Raw genomic sequence first — 26758 nt, 5'->3', positions numbered from 1 at the left:
GCATCCATCTTTGTTGTCAAGGAATTTATGCTCTCATGAGGGAAGCCAGGCAAATAATGCTGAGACTCACAGGTGACAGGATCACATACTTATATCAGCAGCCACACAGAAATAATTCCCCGGTAATTACAGGGTGAGGCTGGGATCACTGAGGGACTCTAACTGGGTGGGGATGGGTGGTTTGATAAAAGCTTGCTGGAAAGAGGAGGATGCTGCAGATCAGAACCCCAGGAGGAAGTGCTCAGCTCCACAAAGGTTCACTCACTGGGCTGGGACAGGAGCATGGCTCAGAGAAAGCTGGAAGGAGCAGATCTGGGCAGTCCATGGTACTTTGTTCGGCTGACTGGTAAAGTGCAGGCTGAGTTACAACAGGTGGAGGAAGCCATGAGTGTAGTTGGGCAAGGGCGTGCAGGGCCAGGGTCTCATGTTGCATGCCTGTCGCTGCCTCAGCCACTACACCTACAAGCAGGGTTCCTCTCCCTGCCACCGTGGTGGCCCCAGCTCCCGACTTTCATTCCTGTACAATGCAGTAACCACGTTTCTACTTGGAGGGGAAAACAAACATTCTTTGAGCTCTAGCATATTCCAAGCAAAGTGTTAAGTCTTTTACCAACACTATTTTAATTCCCTTTTATAATGACTCCCTGAGGTTGATGTCACTATCCCTGTTGTACAGATGGGTAAATTGAGACCCTGGTCACTCATCAGTGACTAGTGGTAAGTCAAGCCCTGTGCTGACTCCAATGCCCATCATTTTTTTCTCTACATCAGACTGCTTCCAAAAGTCCAAGGAAGAACAGGCATGATGATTCTAGGCAAATCGGTGTCTCCGTCTCCCTAAGTGGCTTGATTTTTTAACTCTTCTGTGATGGAAGAATGAGAGGATATTGGAATGAGTGGAATGAGCATCACAAAAGCCATTTATTATCCAAAGTACATGTATGAAGACATGAATTGGTGTGAACATACTTTATATACAACCAGAGATATGAAGAATTGTGCTGTATATGTGCAATAAGAATTGCAATGCATTCCACTGTCATTTATTTTTAAAAAATCAATTAAAAAATTTTAGAAAAGCCATTTATTTACACAGGTCCCATTAGTGGTTTCTCTTTTTCTCTCAGCTCTAATCTGGATTCGAATCTCAGGGAAGCATCTAATTATGCAATGGGTGGGACAGAGGGACCAGGTAAATTTATTTCTGCCCTTAAAAGAGTCTGTGGCTCTTTATCCACACCCCCAACCCTGCCCCAGTTACAGATTTCCCTGAAGGCTTTGGACTTCTCAATAACATTTTAGTTTGGTGTGAGAGGCATTTGTTAGCCATCTGGTGGTCTTGTACCTGTGAAGGACATGTTCAATGTCACCTTTGAGAAAGTGGAGCCTACAGCAGGTTAGAACACAGAGGCTGGAAGCTGAATAGTCGGCTCAGAGTCATTGAATGCTTCCGGGTGAGGGTCTTTCTTAGAAGCTGAAGAAATAAAAGAGACAAGGCTAGTTTCTAGAAATCGCAGGAAGGAGGGATTGGTAGGACTTGAATCTAAGAGAATTCAGAATGTACAAAGGCCTTTTGGGAAGATACGGTTGATAGATGGTACTTCCATTGTCCTTCCGGATAGTGTGTCCATGGCAGACATCACTAATAGATCACAGCGTTTCCCTGCTCAACCACAGACTCCTTCTTCACACAGCAGTTTCCATTAGCTCTTGCCAACCCACAGGTATTGTTCATATGTTGAAATCTACTCACCGTTGTTGCTCTCTGTTTCGAGTCAGGAGGACTCAGAGGGATCAGTTTGGGAGAGTTCAGGAAATGAAGAGTGAACTGTTCTGTCTGTATTTGCTCTTAGGAGTCAAGGAAAATGTGCATTGTGGAAAAAAGAACTACAGGACAAGGGAGAGGTTAGGCGTCAAGGGTAGAGCTTTAGAAGTGGAATTAATCTCTAATTAGGCAGTAATTAAAGTCATGTGAATAGAGATGCTTTCCAAGAGAGTGAATATATGGGGGAAAAGAACAGATGGTTTATTGCTGGAGGGAAGGAAACTGGTCCTGACACTGCAGCAAGGGAGAGAAGAGTTAAGGAGAGAAACCTGCATTTCCTTCACTTGGGTGAGGAAGACCATCTCTCCAGCCCCCTAAATGCAACCCAGCGGAACCTTCAGAAATTCCGAGTCTGGTTTTCTTCCACACTCTAAGGGATAATGTAACTAATTCCTCCCTTTTAGGTCCCAAATACAACCAGTGTTTTATTAAAAAAGCTGGCCTCAGAGCCTGGCTCCCTCCTGCAGTCCCCACTCCATAACCCTCTGCAGCGCCCAGCCCAGCCCACACTTCCTTCTCCAGGTGTGACTTTCCCCTTCTCTGAGACTTGGTCACATCCCGGATTACTGTGCACAGAGGAGAGAACCAAATACCACAAATGTGATCTTGTCTTTCTGATGGTTACCTTGACTAATCACTCTGACACTCTCAGGTTCTGGGATAATTATTCCTGCAAACTCAAGGACTCCCTTTCCTCCCAGTGACCTGGAATTACCCTCTAACAATGAAAATGCCCTGAACCTTGGAGCGACTTTTTTTGCATTAACTCGGAGGCAGAGTTGCAGTGAGAAAATCTACCCTTTAAATAGGGGAAAATATTGCCCTCATAAGTCTTTATGCAATGCACTTGAGCTTAATGCCCACTTACCAATTCGCCTTTATAACTTCCATATTGAGTGAATTAAGTCCTCCATGCGGGTAGTTATTAAAGAAGTGATAAGTGCCTTATAATTCAGTAAAGGGTGGCCTGGCCATTTCATATTTTCCTAAGGAAATTGGCCACCCAAAGGACAATACTCTCAGAACCCCTGGGGCCAGCTGATATTAGGCACAGAACTCACACTATTGGATTATTTTCAAGATAGCTGCTCTGGCCAGGACTAAACTTTACTTCTTGCTCAGCTTTCTCCTTCAAGGCCTGTTGAATAGGAATGGTCTGAATCAACATCTTCTTTCCTGTCTCAGGGTCTTTCTACTCTTGACCAAAGACCCCTTTTTTTTCTTCTGTTTTGAAGTTAAGATGTCTAGTAGAGTCTGGAAGTTTTCTAATCAACATGGTCTGACTCTCATCTGCACAGAGAAGGAGTCTTTCTCTTAAGACCGCAAGAATTTCAACCCTCTGACCCCAACACCTTGGGCACAGCTTGCTTCTTTCTATCTCATTCTCTTCAAATAGTTGGAGCAAGTACTGGTTCCCATCAAAACCTTGGAGACCATAGCTATTTCTTGACCTGCTGCAAGTTTGCAGTATTCTGAGGAGGGACAGTCATTTATTAGTTTGTTCATTTAAATTTCTTCTGTGTATCAGGAACTGGGCTGATAGCAAGACAGACAGGTCACCTGCCTTTGTGGGGCTTGCATCCCGTTAAAAAAGAGACACAACACACAAGTGAACACTAGGTGAGATATCAGAGTATCTGGCAAGTGATAAGAAAGAAATGTCCAGGGTAGCATTTCTCAATTTTGGTACTATTGACATTTTTGATTGGATAGATTTTTGTCATGGGGCCTGATGTGCATTGTAAGACGTTTAGAAACACCCTTGGTCTCTACCCACCTCCAGACCCTACTAGACAGCTTAGCTTCCAACCAGGACACAAAGGGGTCTTTGATCAAGGGTGAAAAGATCCTGATGCAGGAAAGGAGACACTGATTCTGACCCTTCCTCCCCATTGGGCCTTGAAGGACAAAGTCTGAGCAAGAAGAAAAGTTTGGTCCTGGCCAGAGCAGCTATCTTGAAAATAATCCAATAGTGTGAGTTCTGTGCCTAATATTAGCTGGCTCCAGGGGTTCTGAGAGTATTTTCCTTTAGGTAGCCAATTTCCTTAGGAAAATATGAAATGGCCAGGCCACCCTTTACTGAATTATTTGCACCTCCCCAATAGTGACAACCAAAAAAGTCTCCGAACATTGACAAATGTCTTCTGAGGTGAGACACAATCCACCCCTGACTTGAGAACTGTTATTCTATTAGCACGTTATAGAGAATGGCTCTAGCTAGGTTGGTCAAGGAAGGACTCTCTTTGAGGTGGTGACATTGTAGAAGAATCCTAAGCTGAAATCTTGACTGAGGGAAATACCAAATTCAAAGGCCCTGAGAGGAGAGAGAAAGAGCTTGATACTTTGGAGAACAGATAGGACACGATGTGGGAGCCAAATGAGTAAGAGAATGGCTTTATTTGTGTTGAAAATGGAGTGGCCCGAGCCACATCATGTAGGACTTTGCTGGCTCTGGTGGATTTTAAATTTTATCCCAAATGCAAGTACAGGGGACGTTTGTTTATTGGTTGGTTTATTTTAGTGTGGGAGAGCATGTCCAAATTTATCATGAGTCTCAAAAGCTCATCCTTGCTACTTAGAGGATAGATTAGTCAGCCTAGAGTGGAAGCAGCAGTAGTGAGGTGATGCTGTCTGTGGAGATGGTCTTGAGATGGTATGGATATTGAGAGTGGAGGGAGGAGAGAATCGAGGATGGAGCTTGGCTTGGACAACTGAATGGCACTGGTGCCATTTACTGAGACTCAGTGTGAGGAAAGCCAGGGTTGGTGTCGGATCTGCTGAGATATCAGGTAAGAGTCTGGAGTGAGGAAGAAGGTCTGGCTAGAGGCACACATTTGGGTGCTAGCAGCATAGATGGTGTTCAGAGCGAAGCACCCTGGTGAGGTCACCTTGGCCAGGGAGGGGGGAGGTGAAATAATGAGCCCCAGGGTGAGACCTGGCAGTCTCTAACACTCAGGGATCAAAGAACACAGGATAAGCAAAGAAGGAATATCCAGAGAGTTGAAAGAAACCCAGGAAAATGTGCAAATAAGAACACCAGAAAGGAGAGAACGTTTCAAGGAAGAAAGAGTGGTTAGCTAGGCAAAAGGCCACCAGGAGACTGAGTAACTGGACATCTAAGAGGTGTCTATTCAATTCACCAACATGGAAATCACTGGTGGCCTTGACAATGTAGTTCCTTCAAAGTGGAGAAACAGAGGGAGATGAGGAAGTAGGGCCTACAAGTGTAGACAATCCCTTTTAAAACATTTGCCATAAAGTGGGGTAGGGACATGGGTTGGTAGCTGGAGAAGGAGACGGAGTCAAGGTGATTTCTTTTTTAGATGGTCTGTACTGGAACATGTTTCTACACTGATGGGAAAATAGAGTAGAGAGAGGAAGTGAGCAGAGAGGAGGAGAAAAATATGAATGTGTTCTTGAGAAGGTGAGAGGGGACCAGGGCAAGAGGAGATCAGAGTTGACAGCTAAATGCTTAAGTTCTGCCCTTGATCCCTTTGGAGGTTCATTTGTTCATTCATCCACTCAGTTGTCCCTGAGCATTTGCGCAGCACTGGAAGAAAGAACCCCTGGTCATTGCCCTTGGAAAACTCATGCTGTGCTGAAGGCCATGGTCATGCAGGGAGGGGAAAATGGAGAACATGTGCCAAGGTGCCAAGGACATTCCTGTCTACGCCTTGTTTGGTGCAAGGGTGCCCCTCTCCATTCACATTCCTGACATTGTGGGCTTCAGACTGAGACTGTCCTTGTAGGAGTCATGTTTATGGGCTTTGAGGGCTATGGAGTCTGTCACTTCCTCTGTTGCTTTGCCCTATTGAGATTTCTCCAGGATGTTGTTCCTGGCTGAGAAGTTCAGTGGTGTACTGTAGGCCACAACCCTCTTCAGAGATCATCCCAGTGCTTGTGGGGACAGACCAGAGCTTTGGGCTGTTCAGGGGGATGAGGACAAGGGCCATGCAGGTGCTGAGCATAGACACCGTTTAGGAAGGAGGTAGGGCAACTGGTTGGCTACTGGGCACTCACCTGGATGGCTGTGCAGGTGTGTGCATATCCTGGGGTAGCTGTCCCTATTTGAGATTCTGGAGGTCAGTATGCATGAATAAGACAGTTATGGTCCCTATTCTCATGGATTATGGCTCTATTATAGAGACCTTGAGAACAAACATGTAATCAAATAATCAAATAAGACAATTGCAGATGGCTATTAAGGCTGTGAAGGACATAAACAGTGGCTTGTGCCAGAGAGAAACTGGAGGGGATGGGGACATTTTGCTAACACAGGATGGGTCACAATAGGCTTCTCTGAGAAGGTGATTTTTTTTTTCTTGGTGCTACTAGGGATTGAACCCAAGGTGCTTTACCACTGAGCTACATGTATATTCAGCCCTTTTAATTTTTTAGTCTGAGACAGGGTTTTGCTAACTTTTCAAAAAACTAGCCTTAAATTTGCAATTCTCCTGCCTCATCCTTTCAAGTTTCTGGGATTACAGGCATGAGCCACTGTGTCTAGCTGAGAAGGGGATTTAAAAAAAAAATATTTCTTTTTTAGTTGACAATGAATCTTTTGTTTTATTTATTTAATCTTAGTACCAATGAATCTTTTGGTACTAATTATCAAACCCAGGGCCTCACACATGCCAGGCAAGTGCTCTACCACTGAGCCCCAGCCCCAGCCCAAGAAGGGAATTTTTGAGTGGAGACCTGAGGGATTGGAAGGAGCCAGAGAAGTGGGTTTCCTGTAGACAGTCCAGCTGGGAATATGCCTGGTGCATGTAAGAAACTGAAGTCGGGCTGGTGCGGCTGGACAAGGGGAGTGCGTCCAGAGAAAGGACCTTGGGACACAAACCATGATGTTTGGAGCTTATTTTAATCACAAAGGGAAGCCCTCAGAGGGTGTGATTCCTCTGGCCTAGAGGGAATTGGAAGAAGGCAGGGAGCCCACTTAGGAGTGATGGTTGTTCTCTAGACAGGAGGCAGTGGCTACCTGGCACGCTGGTGTGTGGGAAAGCTGGGGTCATCATCCCACACCAGCCCAGGCAGCAGCAGTGAAGACGGAGAGAAGCAGGTAGACTGGGAAGGGTAGTGTGGCCTGGGCACAGGCTGGGGTTCAGGCAGAACAGCCTGGACTCCCCAGGGAACTGGTGGACTTGCAAGTGAAATCTTGCTCTGCAGTAGTGAGGAGGAGCGCCCTTGATCTTTTTTTGTGAGGACGCAGCATCTCAGCACCTGAGAAGCACAGGTGTGTACACAAACGTTCCTTGTTTCTGGCATGAGCTTTGGAATTGATCAGGAAGCCGGCACAGATGCTGTCGTCTCCCATCTGTTCACTGCAGGATTTGAATGTTCCTTTCTTTGGTCCCAGGGGGTCCCAGATGCAGGACTGGTTCTCCACGGTCCTTGGCATGCAGCTGCTTGTACGCTGGCGGCGTATTAATGTGCTGACATGCTGGGGTCACCAGCCCACACTGCTCCTGACTGCCCAGGCTCTCAGGTCTGGCTCCCCAGGCATCTAGTCCTCCTGCAACAGCTGTCAAGCGAAGGAGAGCTGGTGACTTGGCTAGCATGATCCATTGTGACCCCTCCCTAGCCTCCTGGATGCCTGAGCATGACAGAGCTGTTGCTCCAGACGGTTTGTTTATAATGCTAAACATATCAGATAATTGAAAGCTAATGCTGCTGTCTGGATCACTAGACATAATATGCCTGGATAATGAATCAATTGCCTCATTGCCCTATAAGGTTTCTAAGTCAAATGCACATTTTGGGTTTGTGCGTGAGCATGGGTGTGGGTAATGTGCATGCTCGCACATGTATGTTCTAAAGCCAACTTGCCAGGAAATGGAATTCCAGGCTCATTTCCCAGTACCCTGCTCTATACTTTAGTTCAGGATTCCCTCAAAGAACAGAATGCAAGTGAGAAGGTGAAGGTGGGGGAGCCGCTCTAGCAGGAAACAGTCTGGGGAAAAGGTCTACCTGTATGCGGCCTTGTTTTCTAATCTTGAGTTTGTGTTGGAGGTGTTGGGTTCATATATGAAAAACGATGGGAAACCCCAGTTTCAGTTCCCTTCTGGCAGGATGCAACTCCAAGAACAGGTATACTGTAGTGATATAGGCACATCCATGATTATAGCAGCACGAGTCTCACTAGCCAAATTAAGGAACCAGCCTAGGTGTCTGACAGTGGATGAATGGATAAAGAAAAAGTGGTGTATATACACAATGGAGTTTTATTCAGTCACAAAGCAGAATGAAATAGATGGAATTTGAGAGCATTATGTTAAGCAAAATAAGCCAAACTCAGAAAGGGTTAAATATTTTCTCTAGAGAGAAAAAAAAAAGGGTGGGGGGAATGGTGGAAGGGAAATCTCATGAAAATTCGAGGGAGATCAGTAGAGTAAAGAAAGGGATTGAGGGGGAGGGGAGGAAAAGTTGAATCACTGGGGAATGAAATTGACCAAATTCTATTGTCCTTTTCTGTTGCATGTGTGAATTTGTAACGAGGATTCCCACTATTGTGAATAATTAAGATGCACTATTTAAAAAAAGGAGGACAGAGGCTGAGCATAATGTTAGTGGAGAACACTTAGGTACCACCAGGTAAACGTGAATCATGACTTTCATCTCCAGGAAAACTTCACTTATCTGGCAACTTCAATTACCCAGAAAGAAGGTGTGAAACAAAGCAGTAAGAAAACAAGGACAAATATCTACCTAGGTGTGCACGAGGTATTGTCTGCGTGCGTACATGCGTGTGTGCGTTTGTATTCTTTTATATTCTTTCAGACCCTGACTTAGATTGTATTACACTTACCACAGCAGCATTGGGATTTGCTGTGATGGCACTAGTGATGCACGTCGGCACTCAGCTGGGGACTTAGACGTTGCCTTCTCTAACCCTCCTCTCTACCAGATTTCTTCTAATGAAACTGAGGACTGGAGAGGATTGAGGAGCCAGCCTATAGGCATTCAGCTTCCAATGTCATCTCCAGGTCAGCCTGCCTGAAGGTGCCAGCTCTTAGCCACTGTACTTCAAGAGGCTACAGAGGAGACTGGTTAGAGCACAGTGGAAGGAAGGAAGGGCCCTGGGGGCAGTTGTTTAAGAGGCGATGGCCCACAGCCTCACATAAAAAAAAAAAAAAAAGAGCCAGAAAATTGTTAAAGATAGATGCAATAACCATTAGGGTCAGAAATTATATGAGGGTCAGGCCATTTGGGTTAGCGGGACTTGTGTGAATCTCTGAAAACTTGACAGTGTAAGAGCCCACCAGACTAGTTAGGCTGGTCCCGATGATGTAGGGCTACAAGGAAAATGGATATCATGTTCTGTCCACCGGGCTTAAGAAGGCAAAGGGGTGTATAATATATTTTAAGGGCAAAAAAAGAAACATCCAGGAAAGAGGTTGCAAATGCAAAGGTTTTGCACTTAAATTTATTTGTGTGGAAAATTTGGATATGAAGAATAGCTCATTAACAGCAGCGAGAAGTCACAGTGAAGAGCACAGCAATGTGACAAGCAAGGGAGGAAAGGGGCAGGATTGGAAAAATGGGTCTTCCATGTCTACAGGAAGGAGGAGGAAAGGATGCTCCTAAGTCCTACTAACCAAGCTTCTCTCTTTCCAAGTGCCCACGTGACCAGCTAGGGCCTTCCCGGGGAAGGGTAGCTTGTCCCTCTTGTGGGCTGCCTCACCTTCATTCTCTCAGGAGAGATAACAGCAGACATTTCAGTGTCCTAAAGTTGTCTGTCTTGAGAAGGCATAGACATTCAACAGTCAATCTTGGAGGCCTAATCCACTCTTAAACATATCCACTTGACATGTTTTTAATTAAAATATGGACCTCACAGTCTGTGCCATCTAATTTTTAGATGCGAAAAGATTGCCAGTTCATTTCCATATTGGACCAAGCAAAACAGAAAGAGGAAGAGAAAGCTGTGGTACAAAAGTACAACCTAATTTATTCTAGCACAGAGGGTTTTTGTGTTCTCTGTGGATGTATCAATTAATAATTTATGCCATGTCCTATTCCAAAAATGGGTTTGAAGCAGGAACCTGTGGCCTGGGGTCTCTGGGGCTCTGTGTAGCTACTGTGAATCAAGGAGAGTGGCTCTGTTTCTGGAGATTCTTGAATACTTCTAAAGAGGCTCTGCCTAGCCATCTCCTCACTCCCTCCCACTCGAGTCCACCAGAGGCATCGTGTTCTTTGATCACAAAGGTGCTCACTGACTTCACCAGGGTTTCTGAGCTGCAGCCCAAAGCCCGGCTCTGGAGGTTGATATTGTACCTCACTTCCTCCCTCTTTCTGGAAAAGGGGTGCATCAAGACTCTTGGCAGTGTAGCAATTCTGTGGTGTAATGGCAAGAAAACGGGGACAGGACATTAGATTGGCTCTATGGATGGAATATTTTTCATTTCTGCAGAATGAAGAGTCCTGGGGAATTCAGGAGAGGAACCTTTCAGTGGAGGAGAAAGGCTGTTCAGTGTAGCCCTTCCAGAGACTGTTATTGCTTCTGGAATGTGTAGCCTGCCTTGGGGCACAGCCCAGAGGGTCTGAGAGCCCCTCATTTTCCCTCAAGTAATGCCCTTGACTTGATAGTGTCATGGAAACCATGGCTTTGTGTTTTTTTCTCTTACCTTGGACTCAGTGACCTAGAAGCAGGCTTCTTTGTTTTGGCTTGAGGCCTCCTAGTGTTTGCTTGTGCAAAGCAGTCATTTTCAAAATTGATGTCATCTTAAGCCCTGGGACTCTTGCATCAATGTTGATCTTCGGCAGAAGCTGGATGTAATAAGGCAGGGCCTCTCCATCTCAGAGCTGTGAACTTCTGGGGCCAGTAGTTTGTCATGGGCTGTCCTGTCTGTGGCAGGGTGTTTAGCAGCATCTGTGGCCTCTACCCACAAGATATTAGTGTTACTCTCTTCCCCCAGTTGTGGCAACGAAGCATGTCTCCAGACATAGCCAAAGGTCTTCTGGAAGGCAAAATTTCCTTCTTTTGAAGATCACTGTGTGAAGACCTTAAAGTAGGGGCTGTTGATTTAAAGCAGGAGAGGGATACTGGTGTGCCACCTCTTGACTCTCTCTCCACCCCTCCTCTCCCTGTCCATGGTTGAAACAGGGACATCCAGATGGAGAACTGGGCTGCAGGTCTGTGGGGTCAACCAGCGTCATGCACTCTGCCACATTCCCATCGCTGTTCTGAGCTCTTCTGCCTTCTCGCTTGCACAGCAGGAGTGGGTTTGTGAGAGGCCTTTGCAGGGGAAGCTGGTCCAGCCTGTGGTTCTGGAACAGAGCACTCAGCTGTGGCTCTGCACAGGGTTCAAGTACCTGACCTTCCTTTAAAAATGTATAGTTATTGATGTTTTTCAAATGACACACACACACAAAAATACTCTATGGAAACAACTGGAACAACCCAGAAAAACACAGAAATGGAGGAGACATATGTAATTATACTAGACAGAGAATCCACTCTACTATTAGCAAAAGCAAAACAGCTGGGCACGGTGGGTGGCACACACCTGTAATCCCAGAGACTCCGGAGGCTGAGGCAGGAGGCAGGAGGATCCTAAGTTCAAGGTCAGTTTGTGCAATTTAGCAAGACCTATCTCAAAGCAAAAAATAAAAAGGGCTGGGAATGTGGCTTAGTGGTAGAATGCTCCTGGGTTCAATTTCCAGTGCAAAACACACACACACACACACACACACACATATACCCCAAACACCTTCCCTCCTCCTCTTCATTTATTTATTATATTTTGTAGAGCCACTTAAACTTGTGGCCTCCCTATTAGCACAAGCCAGCCAGCAGAGTTACCATAACTGACCCCTCTGGTCTGGTACCAAGCAGTGAGTCATAAGAAAACTTGGCAGGCGCCTGCTGATGTCATCTAAAATGGCAGGGCTGCATCTTCACTGTTTCTATCCACCTTGGAACCTGCTCTGATGTGGCCATCGGTTGTTTCTTGACTCTGTTTATAAATTTCTGCACTAACAGTTTTCCTGGAGGTCATGAATGACAAGTTTCCCTCACCCTTCTGCCCCATGGGGTTTTTATCAATGATTTCTGAGAAATGACAACTTGCAGCAGAAGCATGATGCCATTTTTAGCTTGGAAACTGAGAAAAGATGGCTCACCTTCTATACGGGATGAGAGGAAACCATCTCCATGGCTGGTGCTTCCTGAGGACCTGTCCCACAAGGCCTCCTCAACATGCTCCTTCAGGCCTCATGTCATTCTCATGAGGCAGGTATTTTATTGGACCCATGTGACAGGGTCACATGGCACAGACAGGGGAAGTAACCTGGGTAGGGTCTTGTGGGTTGAGTCATCCTGGGGCGGGGCTGGGCTGGGCTGTGTGCCCTGGTAGCTAGACCCTATGTAAAGGTCACTGACCATTTTCTATAAAGAGCCAGAGTAAATGTTTCAGGTTTTGTGGACCACACTGTCTCTGCAGCAACTGTCCAACTCTGTCATGACTTGAGAGTAGCCACAGACAGTGAGTATGAATGTGGAACTTTGAATTTCACTTAGTTTTCACAGGTCACAAAATATGATTCTTTTTTTGATTTTCACAAAAAATGTAAAAGCTTAATTCAGCTCTAGGCCTAGCAGACAGTGGGCTGGATTTGGCCCCTGGGCTGTGGTTTGCCAGTCACTTTTCTAGAGCCCCGGCTTCTAATCATGCTGTTGTTCTGTGGCTGTAAAACAAAATGCCATTTCCTGATTTAGGGAAACTCAGATGTTATCAGAAGAAATGGGAGCCATTATTTTATTTACCAGAGGACTCTTTGCATTGAGTTTGTTCATTTCCCCCCATATCTCAGTGTGCGTAAGGTGGGTAAGGGTCAGTTTGTGGGAATGGGGGTGTGAGGGCAAAATGAATAAAGTTTTAGAATACCATAATGATTGACAACTCAACCATCATAAAAACACATTTATAGAATGCTAATGTGGACAGAGGAAAAGGATTTCATCTATTTAAATAATTTGGTTGACAGCTACTTGTCGGGAGCAGATCCTTACAGGAAACTGGGTTCCCATGTATGAATGGTACTCTGTACAAACACTGTGATCTAATTAGTAATTGATGTGACCATGGCCCAGGCAATATGCTGGGGGGACTTGGTGGTCAGGGAGTTCTACCTCCCCTCCCTGGCCATCCTTTTCATCTGAAATGTTGCCAAGATCCCTACCTTGGTGGGACCAGACCAAGCAAACTGCCCTGCAGTCATAAGACTTCCAGGGAGAAGACTTTGAATTTGGAATCCAATACTATCCTGTCCACCTGGTCCATGTCCCCAGCAGATGCCAGCGTCTCTGGCTGGTCAGCAGGGTCTCTGGGAGAATGTGGTACAAAACAGGCTCTCGGCATCCCTTGTCACTGTGTGGTTCTGAAATGCTTCCAGAGGCCCTGGCAGCCACAGCCCTGCTGCTTTCTTGGCTCTGAATAGACTTGGTGGCAGATGGCAGAGCCATGGGTGTGGTGAGGCTGGAGAGGAGACGTCTGGGGAAGGTGGCTGTCACTTTTCTGGCCTGAGTGTGCCTTGAGTACCTCTGTCCCAGGGTGAACTGTCACCTGTCTGTACTCTTCACTGAGATGGTACCTAGACCTCTTGGGCACTGACCAGAGGGTCCAATCCTGGAGGGAAAGGTGGACAGTGGAAGGCCTTTCCCTGAAATCTTTTGATTCTCTGGGGACAGCAGGAGTGTATGGACATTTGCTTTTCACATGGCTTTAGAGCCAGAAAGGCCCTTGGTAATCAATACGGTAGCAATGATTTTCGACCTGGGGACCCCCAGAATTGCAATGAGCGGGGTTTGTCTCTAGCAATTTTGACAATGTCAATTTTGTCAAACCCAGAAATGAGACTCATACCTTTGAACAGCCTTTTCATGTTAATAACGTTTTCCAAGTTTCTTGGCTTTGGGCTGGAATTTAGGCACCAGATGAATTAGCTCTGGCTTGTGTCTGTTGTTGAAAAGCTGTGCTTAACAGCAATTTATATCTCTGATTAATAATCTGAGGTGAATTAATTATTACTTAATATATGTAGTGTGCTTGCTAGATACAAACCTCCTTAAACACGAGGTCTCTTGGGGGAAAGCTCTAGAAAGACATTGAAAAGGCGAGGAAATTGCTGATCTAGTGCAACCCTCTCCTGTTACAAATGAAAAAATGAGAGACCCAAAAAGCTTAGAGCACTTGCTCAAAGCCACTGAGACTTAAGTCTCAGAGATAAGGCTCAAATGTGACTTCTAGACTACTCGTTCCTCACTCTTTTTATAAATACTATAGTGCTGCACTGGTCTTAGGGAGCTTCCTCCTCTCTGGAGTCAGCGCAGCCAAATCGAATCATTGGTTTTCTTGGGCTGCAGGTTGGATTGGGCTGTAGTCACTGTTAGTGCCCGGTCCCTGGTGGGTGCCTGAGCCAGGAGTGTGTTTGGCTGAGCTTTTCTACCCAGAAGCTATGCCCACAGGCAAGCCATACCCTCCTTTTTATAATCCATGTTATTTGTATTGTTTCTATGGTCAGGAGCTAAGGGAAAAAATGCTTCCCTTAGGAAATTCTAAATAGGAAAAAAGAAGGAAAGGAGACAGAGGGAAACTGAGTCAGGAAGGACAAGCAGGGAGGTTGGGTTTCATGTCTCTAAAAAGTAGATTCTTTCTGGAGCTAAGAGGGAGGTGCCGAATGCTACATCCGTGGGCCAGGCCCTTTGAGCCCACGAGTCCGCTTCATTGTCACAATGAATTCCACCACACAGAGGAAGAAACTGAGGCTCAGAGATATTGGTGGCTTGGCAGAAGGCCCAGCTTGCATTTGACCCATCCAGGACTCCAACTCAGGTCTGGCTGTAAAGCCAGCGCCATTGCTGTTGCTCCGGCCGACCTGACCCTTGCCTCTCCTTCCTTGCAGACACATAGAGAACTGGCGCAGCCTGAACACTCTCAATGCCGTGGACATGGAGCTCTACACTGGACTCCAAAAGCTGTGAGTATGCCAGGCCACGGACAGGGCCTCTTGCTGTGGCAGGGGTGGAATGCCACCTGTCTGATTTTGCAAGGGTGACAGTCAAGGCAAGCCTGCGGTCTGCTTTCCCCACTGTGGGTCTTAATGGGAGGGTTGGCACCACCCACTTACATGATGTCAGGGGCCATTTTCCTCATCCCCTCACCTTTCACCTTAGCCCAGAGAGCCCGGAGATTGTGTGACCACACCCTGAAATTAGGATTTCAAAGCAGACCCTGCACCCAGGCCTGCTGAGCTAGAATTCTTTCCTTGATCTTGAAAAAATCTAGTGCTAGATTTCCCATACACCTCCTCCAGGGGACTTCGGAGCTAGAGACTATTGGGGAACCAGGGTAGGGACAACAAGAAGGCACAGGGAGGGTTGTAGCCCTGTTGTTGCTGAATTGGAAGGAGCTCCTGTTCTTGCCCACTGATCAGGATGGGTAGAGGGCCATTGCCAGCTCTGCCTGCTCATATCCCAAGTCCTAAACCAGGTTCCCAAAGGGTGTGAGCCCAGAGGCCTCTCACTGAGACCTGCAGTTAGGCCAGGGATGCAATCAGGGATGATTGGTGATGAAGAGATGCAGAAAACCCTTAGGGGTCTGAAATCCTGCAAACCCCCACTCCTGGAGCTCTGCTGATCTTCTTTTTCTTCTTGCACAGGACCATCAAGAATTCAGGACTCCGGAGCATCCAGCCCAGGGCCTTTGCCAAGAACCCCCACTTGCGCTATATGTGAGTAGAGGTGGGCAGCAGGGAGCAGGTGGGGGTGCACACATGGTGACAATTCTGGGCAGCAAAACTGGAGACCTGAAATCTTGGTCTGGTTTTGCTACTGGATGCTATTGGGCAATGCCCTTAACTTTTTGGAGCCTCCAGTTTTGTCTCTTAAAATGGATTTGATAACGACTAAGATTCCTATCAGAAGGAGAAGTCTAAGACCTGAGATGAGAGGGAGGATCTCCTGGCTTTCAAGTTTGTATACACTTTTCATGATGACATTTGCATTTGCACTTCCAAGACCATGTTAGATCCATAATTGTGTGTGTGTGTGTGTGTGTGTGTGTGTGTGTTGGAGTTGGTATTGGGGGGTTGGAGGAAGAGAGAAAGCAAGACCAGACCAAGTGTGTCTAGATAAATTCTAGGTTCAATGGAAAAGAGCTCAGAGAAGTGGAGACACCTGTATAAGTTAACAGGACTTTGTTTGGGACAAGATGTAGGTTACCCATCTTTGGGTGGGGTTCCTGTCTGTCTGTGCTTCTCTCACCCAGTCTCTCCCCTCTCTGCTTCGTCTGATTGGTGAAATGGCTTCCTTAAGGGTTGGGTCTGGCTAGATTCCAGTGGGGGTTGAATCACCAGAGCTTGCTGCTTCCTCTTCAGGCCTAGTCCTGGACTGATTGATCTCAGGATTCAGTGGGAGCCTGCCATTCCTGGGAAGGAGGTGACTGATCAGGGAAACACACCAACTCACCGCATCCCATCCACAGGGGCATGCTTGTTGTCTAGGTCATCTCTCCCTCACAGACTTGCCTGGACATCCAGTGGGTGTGTTCCCAAAGAGCAAAGATTCTGCAGGAAGCAGGTGGGGTGAGTCTAATGCATTTGGGGGAGAAAACAGAGAAGGGCCATTCAGACTAGTCTTTCCTTTGGCCTCTGGGGAGTCTTACTGATAATTGGCATTTGATACTGGAAGGGCAGCATGGCTGGCTAGAAATCTCTTACGAAGAGTCCATGCTTCCAAGGGAAGCTGTTGGGAAGAGGAGGGCAGGGTAGGTGGTGAAAGGGTAAAAGATCCTAGGGAATTATGGTGGGGGAGTTGCTTTCTCTTCTGGAGAGTCCTGGTCTTACCCTCAGGCCTCAGTGTATTTTTCCAAGCAGGTTGTTAGTACTTAGTTTGTTTATCAGTTAAGGCCATCTCTGCTTTCTGATAAACTTTCTTTCCTTCCTCTGAAAATAGAAAGCTCTAAGACCATTGCTTAGGGCCAGATGTATTAGCTATAGGGGCCAAACCTCCCTTTCAGCTGTCTAATTTGCTTCCTACCCCCTTGCCCTGCTTTAGTCTCTGTGGCATGAGTCACCTGATGTGTTTTCTTTGCAGCTGTAGGAATAGCTGGGACCAAAGGAGGGCCTTGGACCAGATGTTCCAGGTGTTTATTTTATTGGGGATTTGAGTTTCATTGTGTAAAACATCCCAAGGGAAAGAGCTTTTGACATCTGAGAAGTCTCTCTTTTCATAGTAACTCATACAAAGGTCACAAAGCCACATGCCATGGCAGGCCAGGTGGGGACAGTAGAGGCTGGGGACCACATGTCCCCTCTGAAGAGTCAGCCAGTAAACATATCCAGCTGACTGCTGCCACTAGGAGGTGGAGGCCCAGTGTCCCAGACCTTGCTGTTTTGTCAAATGAGCTGGTGGTGATCCAGTTAAAGTACTCAATTTTTTAAAAAACATTTATTTATTTATATATTTATTTATTATCAAATCTCTGGTTGTAAAAAAGTACTCAATTTTTAAATGCTGGCAATTAAAACCAAGCCCCTTTAACTCCATAGCCCCCCCAAAAACTACTCCTTGGATAAAATATGGCATGCAGAGTGCTCATTTGTAGCATAGGGTCGTATTTAGGGGAAGTTGGCTATCAGTAGGGGAGAAGATTTGTCCCCTTGGAGGACAGGGCCCAGATGCTAGACCTTCTAAGGGATGGTGTTACCTGAAGCTCTCATGGCTTCAGGGCTCATCGTGTTTTTCTGGGCCACCAAAGTGGGAACAGGGGTGCATTTTGGACTATGGGTGTCTCTCAGTGGCAGGTTGTACCAGAATGTGTCTTTGGCTTGCCCTTGGGGTTCCCTAGAAGAGGGCTGTGAACTGACATCTCTTTTGGGATGGTTTGGGCTCTGTTGGTTGGTGGGCAGTGACAAAGGCTGGCTGGGCTTGCAAGATTTGCAAGGTGTTGTGGGCTGGGGGATCTGGTTGGAGCGGGTCCTGATGATACTGGAGAACCTGCTTTTGACCTTGAGCCCTATTTTTCCTGGGCACACTGGCCACTCTTGCCAAAGTGCTTGTTTTGGGGGATCATTGAGAGGCATGGGTCACTATATTCCATCCCCATTTGGGTCTGGCTACCCACTGGGGGGTATCAGAATGCTCAGCTTGGTGGGAAAAGGTCAGTACCCAGTAAGCGGCTCTGATGACACCACAGGGACCCCAGAGAAGCCTGAGGGTCACAGACAGAAGAGTCAATAGGAGGAGGCTTATGATCTGGCTCCGTCCATGGGTTTTGTTTATTAACTTTTCCCATTTATGAAGACACACCCCAAACTCTGACTGAGTGAATTTCCCGGCAGCTTTGGGACATTTTCTCCTGGCAAATGGGCCAGGTTTCACTGCTGTCTCACAACATCTTCTATTTCTGTCTCCTAAATGCATTTACAAGTCTTCAGGCCCCAGCTGAGCAATCACAAGATGATCACTTACTCCAACACTAATTGCCAAGCCCTGGCTTGGTGGCTTTTTCTTTTCTTTCTTTTTCTTTTTTTTTTTTAGGGTGATGGCTGAGAAGACTTTTCTTCTCCCCTCTGTACAGAATAAGACACAGGAAGTGATACCACTGCCGTCTGTACCCATGTCAAGTTATCTAAGGGTTCTGATTATGTCAGCTCTCCCTCACCCCAAGCCACCCCTAATATTAGTGTAATTCTTCCCCACACCAGAAAATGAGCTGCGGATGTTAAGGCCAGGATGTTTGCTACAAAGAAGGTTGAGATGAGGACCTAATTAGGACCTAGGGGCTTATTCCAACACTAGTGAGGGATGACCATCTCTTCTTGGCTACTTCAGTTTTCTCAGTCTTTTGTTGAATGTGGAAAATGAGGTATTGATTAATGTACACCCAGGAAAATCCTTTTTGAGAGACTAGAAGATTCTTGATCCTCATATTTAGATTAAGGATCCTTAAGGCTAAAGATTTCCCAAAACGGTCACTGGAGTAACTATTTGCTAATCTGCAAAGTGGGGCATAATGAAATAATGTTTATTCCAGGCATGGATGCAATAGTGATTAGATGACAGGAGCTTCATGTAGCTCTTAGCCCAGTGCCTTGCAAATTGTTGAGTTCAGAAACGACAGTTGTTCATAATGAGAGCAATTATTACATTATTGCTGGTGGTGATAATAGGACCAAAGTGGAGGGATAAGGTTACCTGATGGCTGTCCTGGCCTCTTCTTCATTCTGGATTTCTGTCCCACAATGCAGTTCATCTCTCTGTGACTGGAATATTCACATCTTCAATCTGTGGTGTCTTTCTTGCATATGGATGAATAAACCTGGAAAAATTTCTCTGTTCTCTTCATTTAGTACCCCCTGCTCTGGACTCTACCTAGACCCCTTGGTGGGTACTGTGAGTTTCAGACAGGATCTGAGCAATGGCTGTGGATGAGTGGACAACTATCTTTATTTCTAATTGATCAGAGACCACACCCACCAATACTATTGAACTTGGAATTTTCACCGAATCCCCTGAACTTCACTTCTGCAGCCGGTTCCTCTCTCCCTTTTTGGAGTTTTGTTTTCTCTGGCATGGCTCACAGGAGACCAGATCTCTACTGTCTGGAGTCCTCATAGGTAGATAAATGCAGATGCCTGTCTCTGAGCTGCATATGGCACTTTCATCTTAGAGCACCCCCTGATTTTCAAAGTGCTTCATAATTCCCTCATTGAATTCTTATAATCACTCTGGGGGTAGCCTTATTTTACAGGCCAGGAGACAAGACCAGGAAGGTCTCATTTGTAAGTAGCAGAAGCAGGGTCCTCTGGTTCTCTTTCCAGGAATCTTTCTACCATGCCTATGGGCCAAAAGGGACAATCTTTTTTTGTAGAAGGAACTACAAAACTAAATCCTAAGATGTTTAGAAAATTAAATTAAAAATACTAGTCTCCAAGGAGAAGAGGGCAAGACTAACTTGAGAACTTCCTATATGCTAAGATTCTGCAGATTTCTTACTTCTCACAGTAACTGTAAGTGTGGGCTCCTCTCTCCCCATTTTGAAGATGAGAACATTGAGTCTTAGAAGTTATGCTGAGTTCTTTTAAGGTCATACAATAAAGTAGAGGATCAGTTAGGATGTGGACTTTGGTCCTTTTGGCTCTGAAATCCAGGTAGTACTTTTATATCCCACAGTGTTGTTGTTTTTTTTTTTTTCTCTATGGTTTTTTTACAGCAAAAACTTCTTATGGTAGGGGTGGAGGTCTTTAAAGTTTTATTAGAGAGTTGCTGTTTCTTCTGGGGATTTCCACCATCCACCCTCAAAGAGCTCTGTTGAGAAAGCTCTGTTTAGTTTCTTTTTCTATTCAGGTCAAATCCTATAACAACAGTTACATTACAAACTGAGTATCTTTATTATGAAGGATTTCTTAGCATTAGCCTATGGCCTACTTATTTCCAAGAATATTTAATGTGAGATTCCAGAAAGCCAAAAGAATTTATTTAATCCCTTAGAATTGGTGGTGGTAGAATGTCTCTTGAGTTCAGTTTCTTGCTCTTTTCAAAAAGCTCTGGGTGACAGATTGAGCTATTCCTCACTCTGTTGTAAGCAAACATGCACTTAATCTTCCACTGGGAGAGCTGGCTCCCAGCTCCAGATATGGGTGCAGGATCAGGCTGGGGGGTGGGGAATGTCCTGATTTGGGCACAGTTGTGTCACCTCTGCTAGTTCACAAGGAGAGAAAGTCAGCAATGCTAAGTGGAGAGGAGAAGAGGAGGTGGCTGGAGTCCCTACACTTTCAGGACACTGGCTGTGTAAACAGTTATTTCTCTTGAGATTATTGGGATGAAAACATGGTAAAATTGATTGGTTATGAACTGGAAATCACTCAATATCATTTCCCTTGGAATCATTTCCCCTGATTCCAGATTCTAAGATGATGTGTAGATACTATAACAGTAAACTTTTACCTCTCTGCCTGCTCCTTACCTCTGCACTGAGACTTTTCTCCAAGGGTTCAGTGACTGGCATACTTGTCCCATTGCTGCTTCTCTACAACTGTTCTTCCTCTTCGGTTTTGCATGGAGGACTTGACCATGGAGTGCTCTAACATGGATGTTAAGGAACATGGGCTTTGAAGGTAGAAAGTCCAGGGATCAGATGCTAGATTTCTATATCCTAATGTTGGCCTTAGGCAAGCTACTGAACTTCTGTGAGCTGTGAAGGAAATGTAAGAGAGCTTCCTGTTTTGGGGGATTGCTCTGAGCCTTAAATAAGAGCATGCTTGGAAAGAGCTTAACACAGTGCATTATGAAAGATGACAGACTTCTCCCTTGCTCATTGGTCTCCAATTTCATAGAATCACAGATAGTTAAAGCTGGAAGGGGTCCCAGAACCAAACTCTCAACTTTATTTTCCTATCTCTGCTCTCATCTCTGCCCTTTGGATGCCTGCTTGACATTTCTGCATGGGTGGCTAAGACACACATCAAGCTTAACTTGGCCAAAATGTGATTCTTGATTCCATACCCACTCCTCACTCTATGCCTGATCTCCCTCAGTGTGCCTTGATTCCAAAAGTGGTTCTAGCCACCAGGTTGCTCAGGCCCAGACCTTGGGAGTCATTCTTGACATTTTCCCTCTGCCCACCCTCCTCCCCTTCCACCATTCACTTCATGAAGTCCATAAGGTATTTTTGTATCCACCTGCGTCTCCACCCTCCATACCCACGATCTTGGTTCAAGCCACCACCCTGTCTTCTGGCACTGTGACAGCGGCCTCCTAACTCCAGCTTTCTTGCCTCCGCTTCTTTCTGCAGCATCTCCCTCTTAGCACAGTTGTCAGAGTGATATTTTAAACACATAAATCCGATCGTGCCACTCTGCTGAGCAAAGCCTTCCAATTACTTTCTGCTTTACTTACAACAAAGCTAAACTCCTCACCACGGCCACAGGATTCAAATTGATATGGTTTCTATCTCCTTTAATTTCCTTGTACTTTCCCCTGCTATAGTCTTGAGCTCCTTTCACTTCCTTGAATGTGCCAAGCTCATTCCCCTTTGGAGCTTTTGTACCTGTTGATCCATCTGTCCCAGGCAAATCCCTTACCCTGGATCTCTGCATGGCCCCTTCTCACCATTCACACTAGTCTTACTTTTTTTATCTGACCACCCAAACTTCTTAGTGGCCTTTTTTCACCTTGTAAACCTATCATCACTCTTTATTACAGTACATGGCTTTGTTGTTTCCTTGCCCTTATTACTAATGACTATCCCAAAATATCTCATTCAATACCTCATACTCTGTCTTCTCTATTAGAATGTAAGCTTCCATGGAACAAGCAGGGACTTTGCGCTGTTCACTTCTGTACACCAAACAGCCAGAACAATGCCTGGCACATACCAGGTACTGGTAGCTCTTTGTTGAATTGTACTGGTGACGCTGGTCTGACTTGACCATTCCCTGGATGAGAAGATGTGTTGAGTGTAGAAACATTCTGACTTGAGATCCGCATGGGTAAGGCAGTGTCGGGGCTAGGACCAAGGTCTTGGTACTCTCAGTGTGGAATTCTTCCCATCATATTGTCCTGATGACTTTCCTAGGGTCCCATCTAATCAGAGCTCCTCAAACTTCTATGTATGGAAGAAACTATTACAAATCCTGTTTAAAAGAAAAGATACATAGGCAAACATCATATACAAAGTTCTGGTATAACAAGAATGTGCAAATACAAATAATGCAGAATGATAGCACCTAGCACCCTCTGGAAGTGCGATGTGAAATGTACAAGAAAAGCAAGTCACCTCTGAGCTTTCTTCTTAGACAGCTCTCTGCTCAGCGTTTCCATCAAACCTGGTACTTGAGCTCTTGCCTCTAACACAACCTAATCACCGAGTTCCTTATTTTGATGAGGAATTAAGCGTATGTGTTCACTAACCATACTGAGTTTCAATTCTGGATCTATCATCTGCATATCTGTATGTCTCAGATAAATTGCTTACATGTACCTTAATCTCCTCATTTGGAAAATGGAGATACAGTTCTTGTTAGCCAGATTAAACATACATTAATGTATAAGAAGCATTGGGAAGAATGTCTGGCCTATATGTGAACCCAGAGTATGTTAGGATGAGTAAGTTATTATTCTTCCTTTGGTGGCATTGTGGCAGTCACTCTCCTGATATGCAACTGAATAAATATGTACAGAAATTGAATTAAGAGCTTTTCATGTCCCCCTACAAAGTTCTGCATACCACAGAGGGTTTATCAACATCCTCAAAGTTGACCATCTCTGGGTCCTTGATAAAGCCAGGGTAGTAGCTTCTAATTTTTCAAATCTTTTGAGAATGTGATTAAAGCTATATATTTTATCCTCATAAAAGGCAACCCTTCCCACACACATAGACATGCCATATTTTTTTTTCACAAATTTTCAGGAGCTTACAATTTTCTTTAAACCCTGGATTAAAAACACTTATCTGATATCCCAGAGAAAAGTGTGGCATGACTGGGATGCATGATTTAGCCATTTAAGCAATGTTATTCCAGATGTGACAAATGGCATTTATGTTATACCATGTTCTCATAGGCATAAAAGAATATCTTCATAATTTATAATCTCCACTACGGTGAAGATAAGATGGGGATATACTGGGAATGGGGATTTCAACATCTTTGGGATGTTGAAAACATTCTGAAATTGATCGAGGTGATAGGTTGCACAACTCTATGAATATCCTAAGAATCTTTGGATTATACATTTTAAATGGGTGAGTTGAATGTGCCTGTGTGTGTGTGTGTGTGTGTGCACGCATGTGCACCTTGTCTCCCTTCTTATCAGAAGTGACAGCCTGCGTGGGGCCCACCATGTCTCTTTTCCCTCTTCCATGGGACAGAGGATGTTCGTGTTCCAGATGGAGCCTGCTCCATTAGTCTGAATCTTGCTGGGAACATAATCGGAGAAAAATCACAACTGACCTTCTGTGCGCATGTTGTGTGAGAGAGAAATAAACTTTTGTTGTGACTCAAAAAAAAAAAAAGAAGAAGAAGAAGACAAAGATAAACCAGAAATGACAGTGGCTGTGCCCCATGTGTGGAGCAGATTGCTTTTGGGGGTGCATGCACCAAACATTGGTGTCTTAACTATTACCCCACTCCTTTCTCTCCCACTCCAGTAGGCATCTCAGAACACAAGTGAGAGGCACCCTATGACAGGGATAGCTTTGAGCTTCTTATTTAAGTGTATAAACATGTAAATAGTAAGCAAGTGGTGGTTCTTTATTAGTGGTTGTGGGTTATTTGTGATGTGGCTCCACGTCCGACATGCTGCACAAATGGTTGATGTTCTCTAGGGTCTTCCAATACAAGGAGTGGAGGGGACACTGGAAGACTGTGGGGCTGTAGATCAGAGATGGGCTGGAGTGGCTCGCAGGCTTGTGGAGCAGATGAGGGTTGAGCTAGGCCTTGAAGGAGCTGTTGTTTGGGTTGTAGACAAGCTGCCTAGGGTACAATGGCTGCTGCTCCCCATGGGTGTGTACAGCTGTTTTCTACTGTACTTCCTCCTGGAGCTGTTTAGACACCTATTCATGGTTCCAAGGCCATTGAGTCTGGCTGTCAGGTAAACTTGGAAAGAATTGCTGAGGGAAAAGGATGTGGAAATGGATCCATTTGCCAATGGAACAGGATTTTCACAGATCTAATGATCTGGGAAGCTTGAGTTCAGACTCATCACAGTGGTGTGTGTCTGAAGAGAGGCCAGAAGAGAGGGTACTGGACTTTGGGCACACGAATGTGGGGAGGGGCTCCTGTGGATGGCTGTCAGTTGCAAGAAGTACTATTTGGCTGCAGCATTGCTGGGTGATCACACCTTGCACCTTGGCTCTTTCTCTGCATTGTGCTGTGACTCTGGATAAGCTGCTTAACCCACTTAGTCTGTCACATCTCTAAAATGAAGCAGTGTTATAAATGGCCCAGTTCTGACCTCATAGCATATTGGGAAATTTTTCCTGGAGGAAAGGTTGATGCTGGGACACAGCTGGGACCACTGAAGGGTAGGATCAGAGGAAAAAAAAATTCGTCAATTTATTTTGGCCCTACCCACTTCATTCTACCCACTTAACCCACCTCCCTGCAATGAGATCCAGGAGCATAACATCAGTGAAGGAATTGCCAGGTGTCGGTCAATACACTTTATATGTCCTTTTATGCTCATAATAGCAAGTAGACATGATAATTGTCTCCGTTTTACACATGGGGCATTTGAGGTACAGACAGGTGAAGTGACTTGCCTGAATCATATTGAGCCCATAGCTAATGGTGGCAGAGCCAGAAGCCAGTCTCAAGTGACCTGTTTCTAGACCTCCAGAGCCTGTCTTCTTAATAACTCCATGCTACCATCTGTTGGCCATGGCCAACTCAGGTCAACCTGGTCTCTTGTCAGGTTTCAGGAACCCCAGTGGAGAGAAGGGGGGAGACAATAAGGTTCAGAGCAGCCCTCAGATAGGGGGCGGATTTTGAGGGAAAGGCCCTGGGCATGGTGGTGTACAATTGTGACCCCAGCAATTTGGGAGGCTGAAGCATGAGGATCACAAGTTCAAGGCTGGTCTGGGCAATTTAGAGAGACTCTGTCTCAAAATAAAAAAGAAAAGAAAAGGCTGGGGACAGAGTGCAATGGTTCAAAGCCCTGCTTTGCACCTGGTTTCTCATGGGGTCTGGGTGAGTGGGGAATGCTCCTTAGCCTGCTGGCTGGCACTCAGAGGCCATTAGCAAATGGTCACATGGAATGGGTGCTCAGCAAAGAAAATGCACCCCAGTATCAAACATGTGGAGACAAATCATGTTGTGATAGTGGGAGCAACACATTTACCGCATCTCTAGGGTGCATGGAGCTGCTGCCTCTCCTCCAGCCAGCCCTCCAGCTGTTTTTGGCCCCAGTCTTATCAGAACCATGACTATATGTGGCACACCCACTGCAGACTCTGGAGATGGAGGGTATGTGGGCCAGATGAGATTGACTCCAAGGCTCTGTTCTGACACCCCGAGATTTTGTGCCTCTGTATGCACTTCAACATCTGACATCTTCCAGCCCAGTCAAGCCATGTCATTCAAAGATGTGCCTGGGTCCCTACATTTTTCCTGTATCCCAGCCCCTTTGGGCTTCTGATGACATGGAGCAGAGCCTTTCTTGTTCTTCTTTTTAAATGGATCTTTCTTGCTTTTATTGAATCCAAAATGGGTTTTCTACTGCAGAATTCCCTAAGCTGAAGATTTTCAAGTACAATTTCTTAGCCTCTACATATTTATCTGCGGCCTCTAAAGAAAGTCAATTCCCAGTCGCTCTGACACCATTAGTCTCCTGGGCAAATTGCTTCTCCTGGGGCTCCATAGAAGAATTGTTCCTTGTTCCCTAGTGAGGCAGGGGGCAAGCTTCCTAAATCGATTTTCTTTTTTTCTCGTCCATTTGTGTCTCTCCTCCTGACTCTTGTGGTCCTGGAATACTCAAAGTCCTCCCTGATCATTTCTTTCTATTTACCTCTTTCATGAACAACATTCTAATCCAGCCAGGGCTGAACAAACATGACCCGGATAACATGGCCCTGGGCCTCCCTTGCGGACCCACTGTATGTTTTTGATATTTATTTCATAATACTCTTAGTCAAAAACCCTAAACTCATCCTAGAAACTGTTCTTTCTGATTTCAGGGATCTCAGTGCTCTAGGATTCCCTGTACTGAACTTTAAGAATTTTCTTATAACCTTGTCAGCTTTTAACCTTTTTAAAACTCAGTCTAATGCTGAGTGAACCTTCTGGTGCACGTGTCTCCTAACCTTGGGGATCAGACAGTGTGTTCATATTTTCCAGCCTTGATTACTCTCAGTAGATTTTCTTTCTTTTTCTCCCCTCCCCTAAGGCTTCATTACTTCCCATTTGTCCGCATCTCTTTTGTCCATTTTT

General features: G+C 45.5%; 1 protein-coding gene across 4 annotated transcripts in view; it reads left to right on the top strand.

Moving 5' to 3' along the window:
- Ntrk3 (neurotrophic receptor tyrosine kinase 3) overlaps positions 1–26758 on the top strand; it is a 389370-nt gene that overhangs the window by 58821 nt on the left and 303791 nt on the right. For all 4 annotated transcript variants that reach the window (XM_046436880.2, XM_046436872.2, XM_046436899.1 and 1 more), the window contains exons 2-3: positions 14732–14806; positions 15488–15559. In XM_046436880.2, the coding sequence (XP_046292836.1) occupies positions 14732–14806; positions 15488–15559 (147 nt within the window). The remainder of the gene's footprint in view (positions 1–14731; positions 14807–15487; positions 15560–26758) is intronic.

This window comes from Marmota monax, unplaced genomic scaffold, assembly GCF_021218885.2.
Source record: "Marmota monax isolate L192 unplaced genomic scaffold, Marmota_monax_Labrador192_F-V1.1 WCK01_AAM20220418_F8-fsc00005, whole genome shotgun sequence".
NCBI lineage: Eukaryota > Metazoa > Chordata > Mammalia > Rodentia > Sciuridae > Marmota > Marmota monax.
Note: the sequence above shows the minus strand (reverse complement) of the source record. Positions and strands in the feature narration are given on the sequence as shown.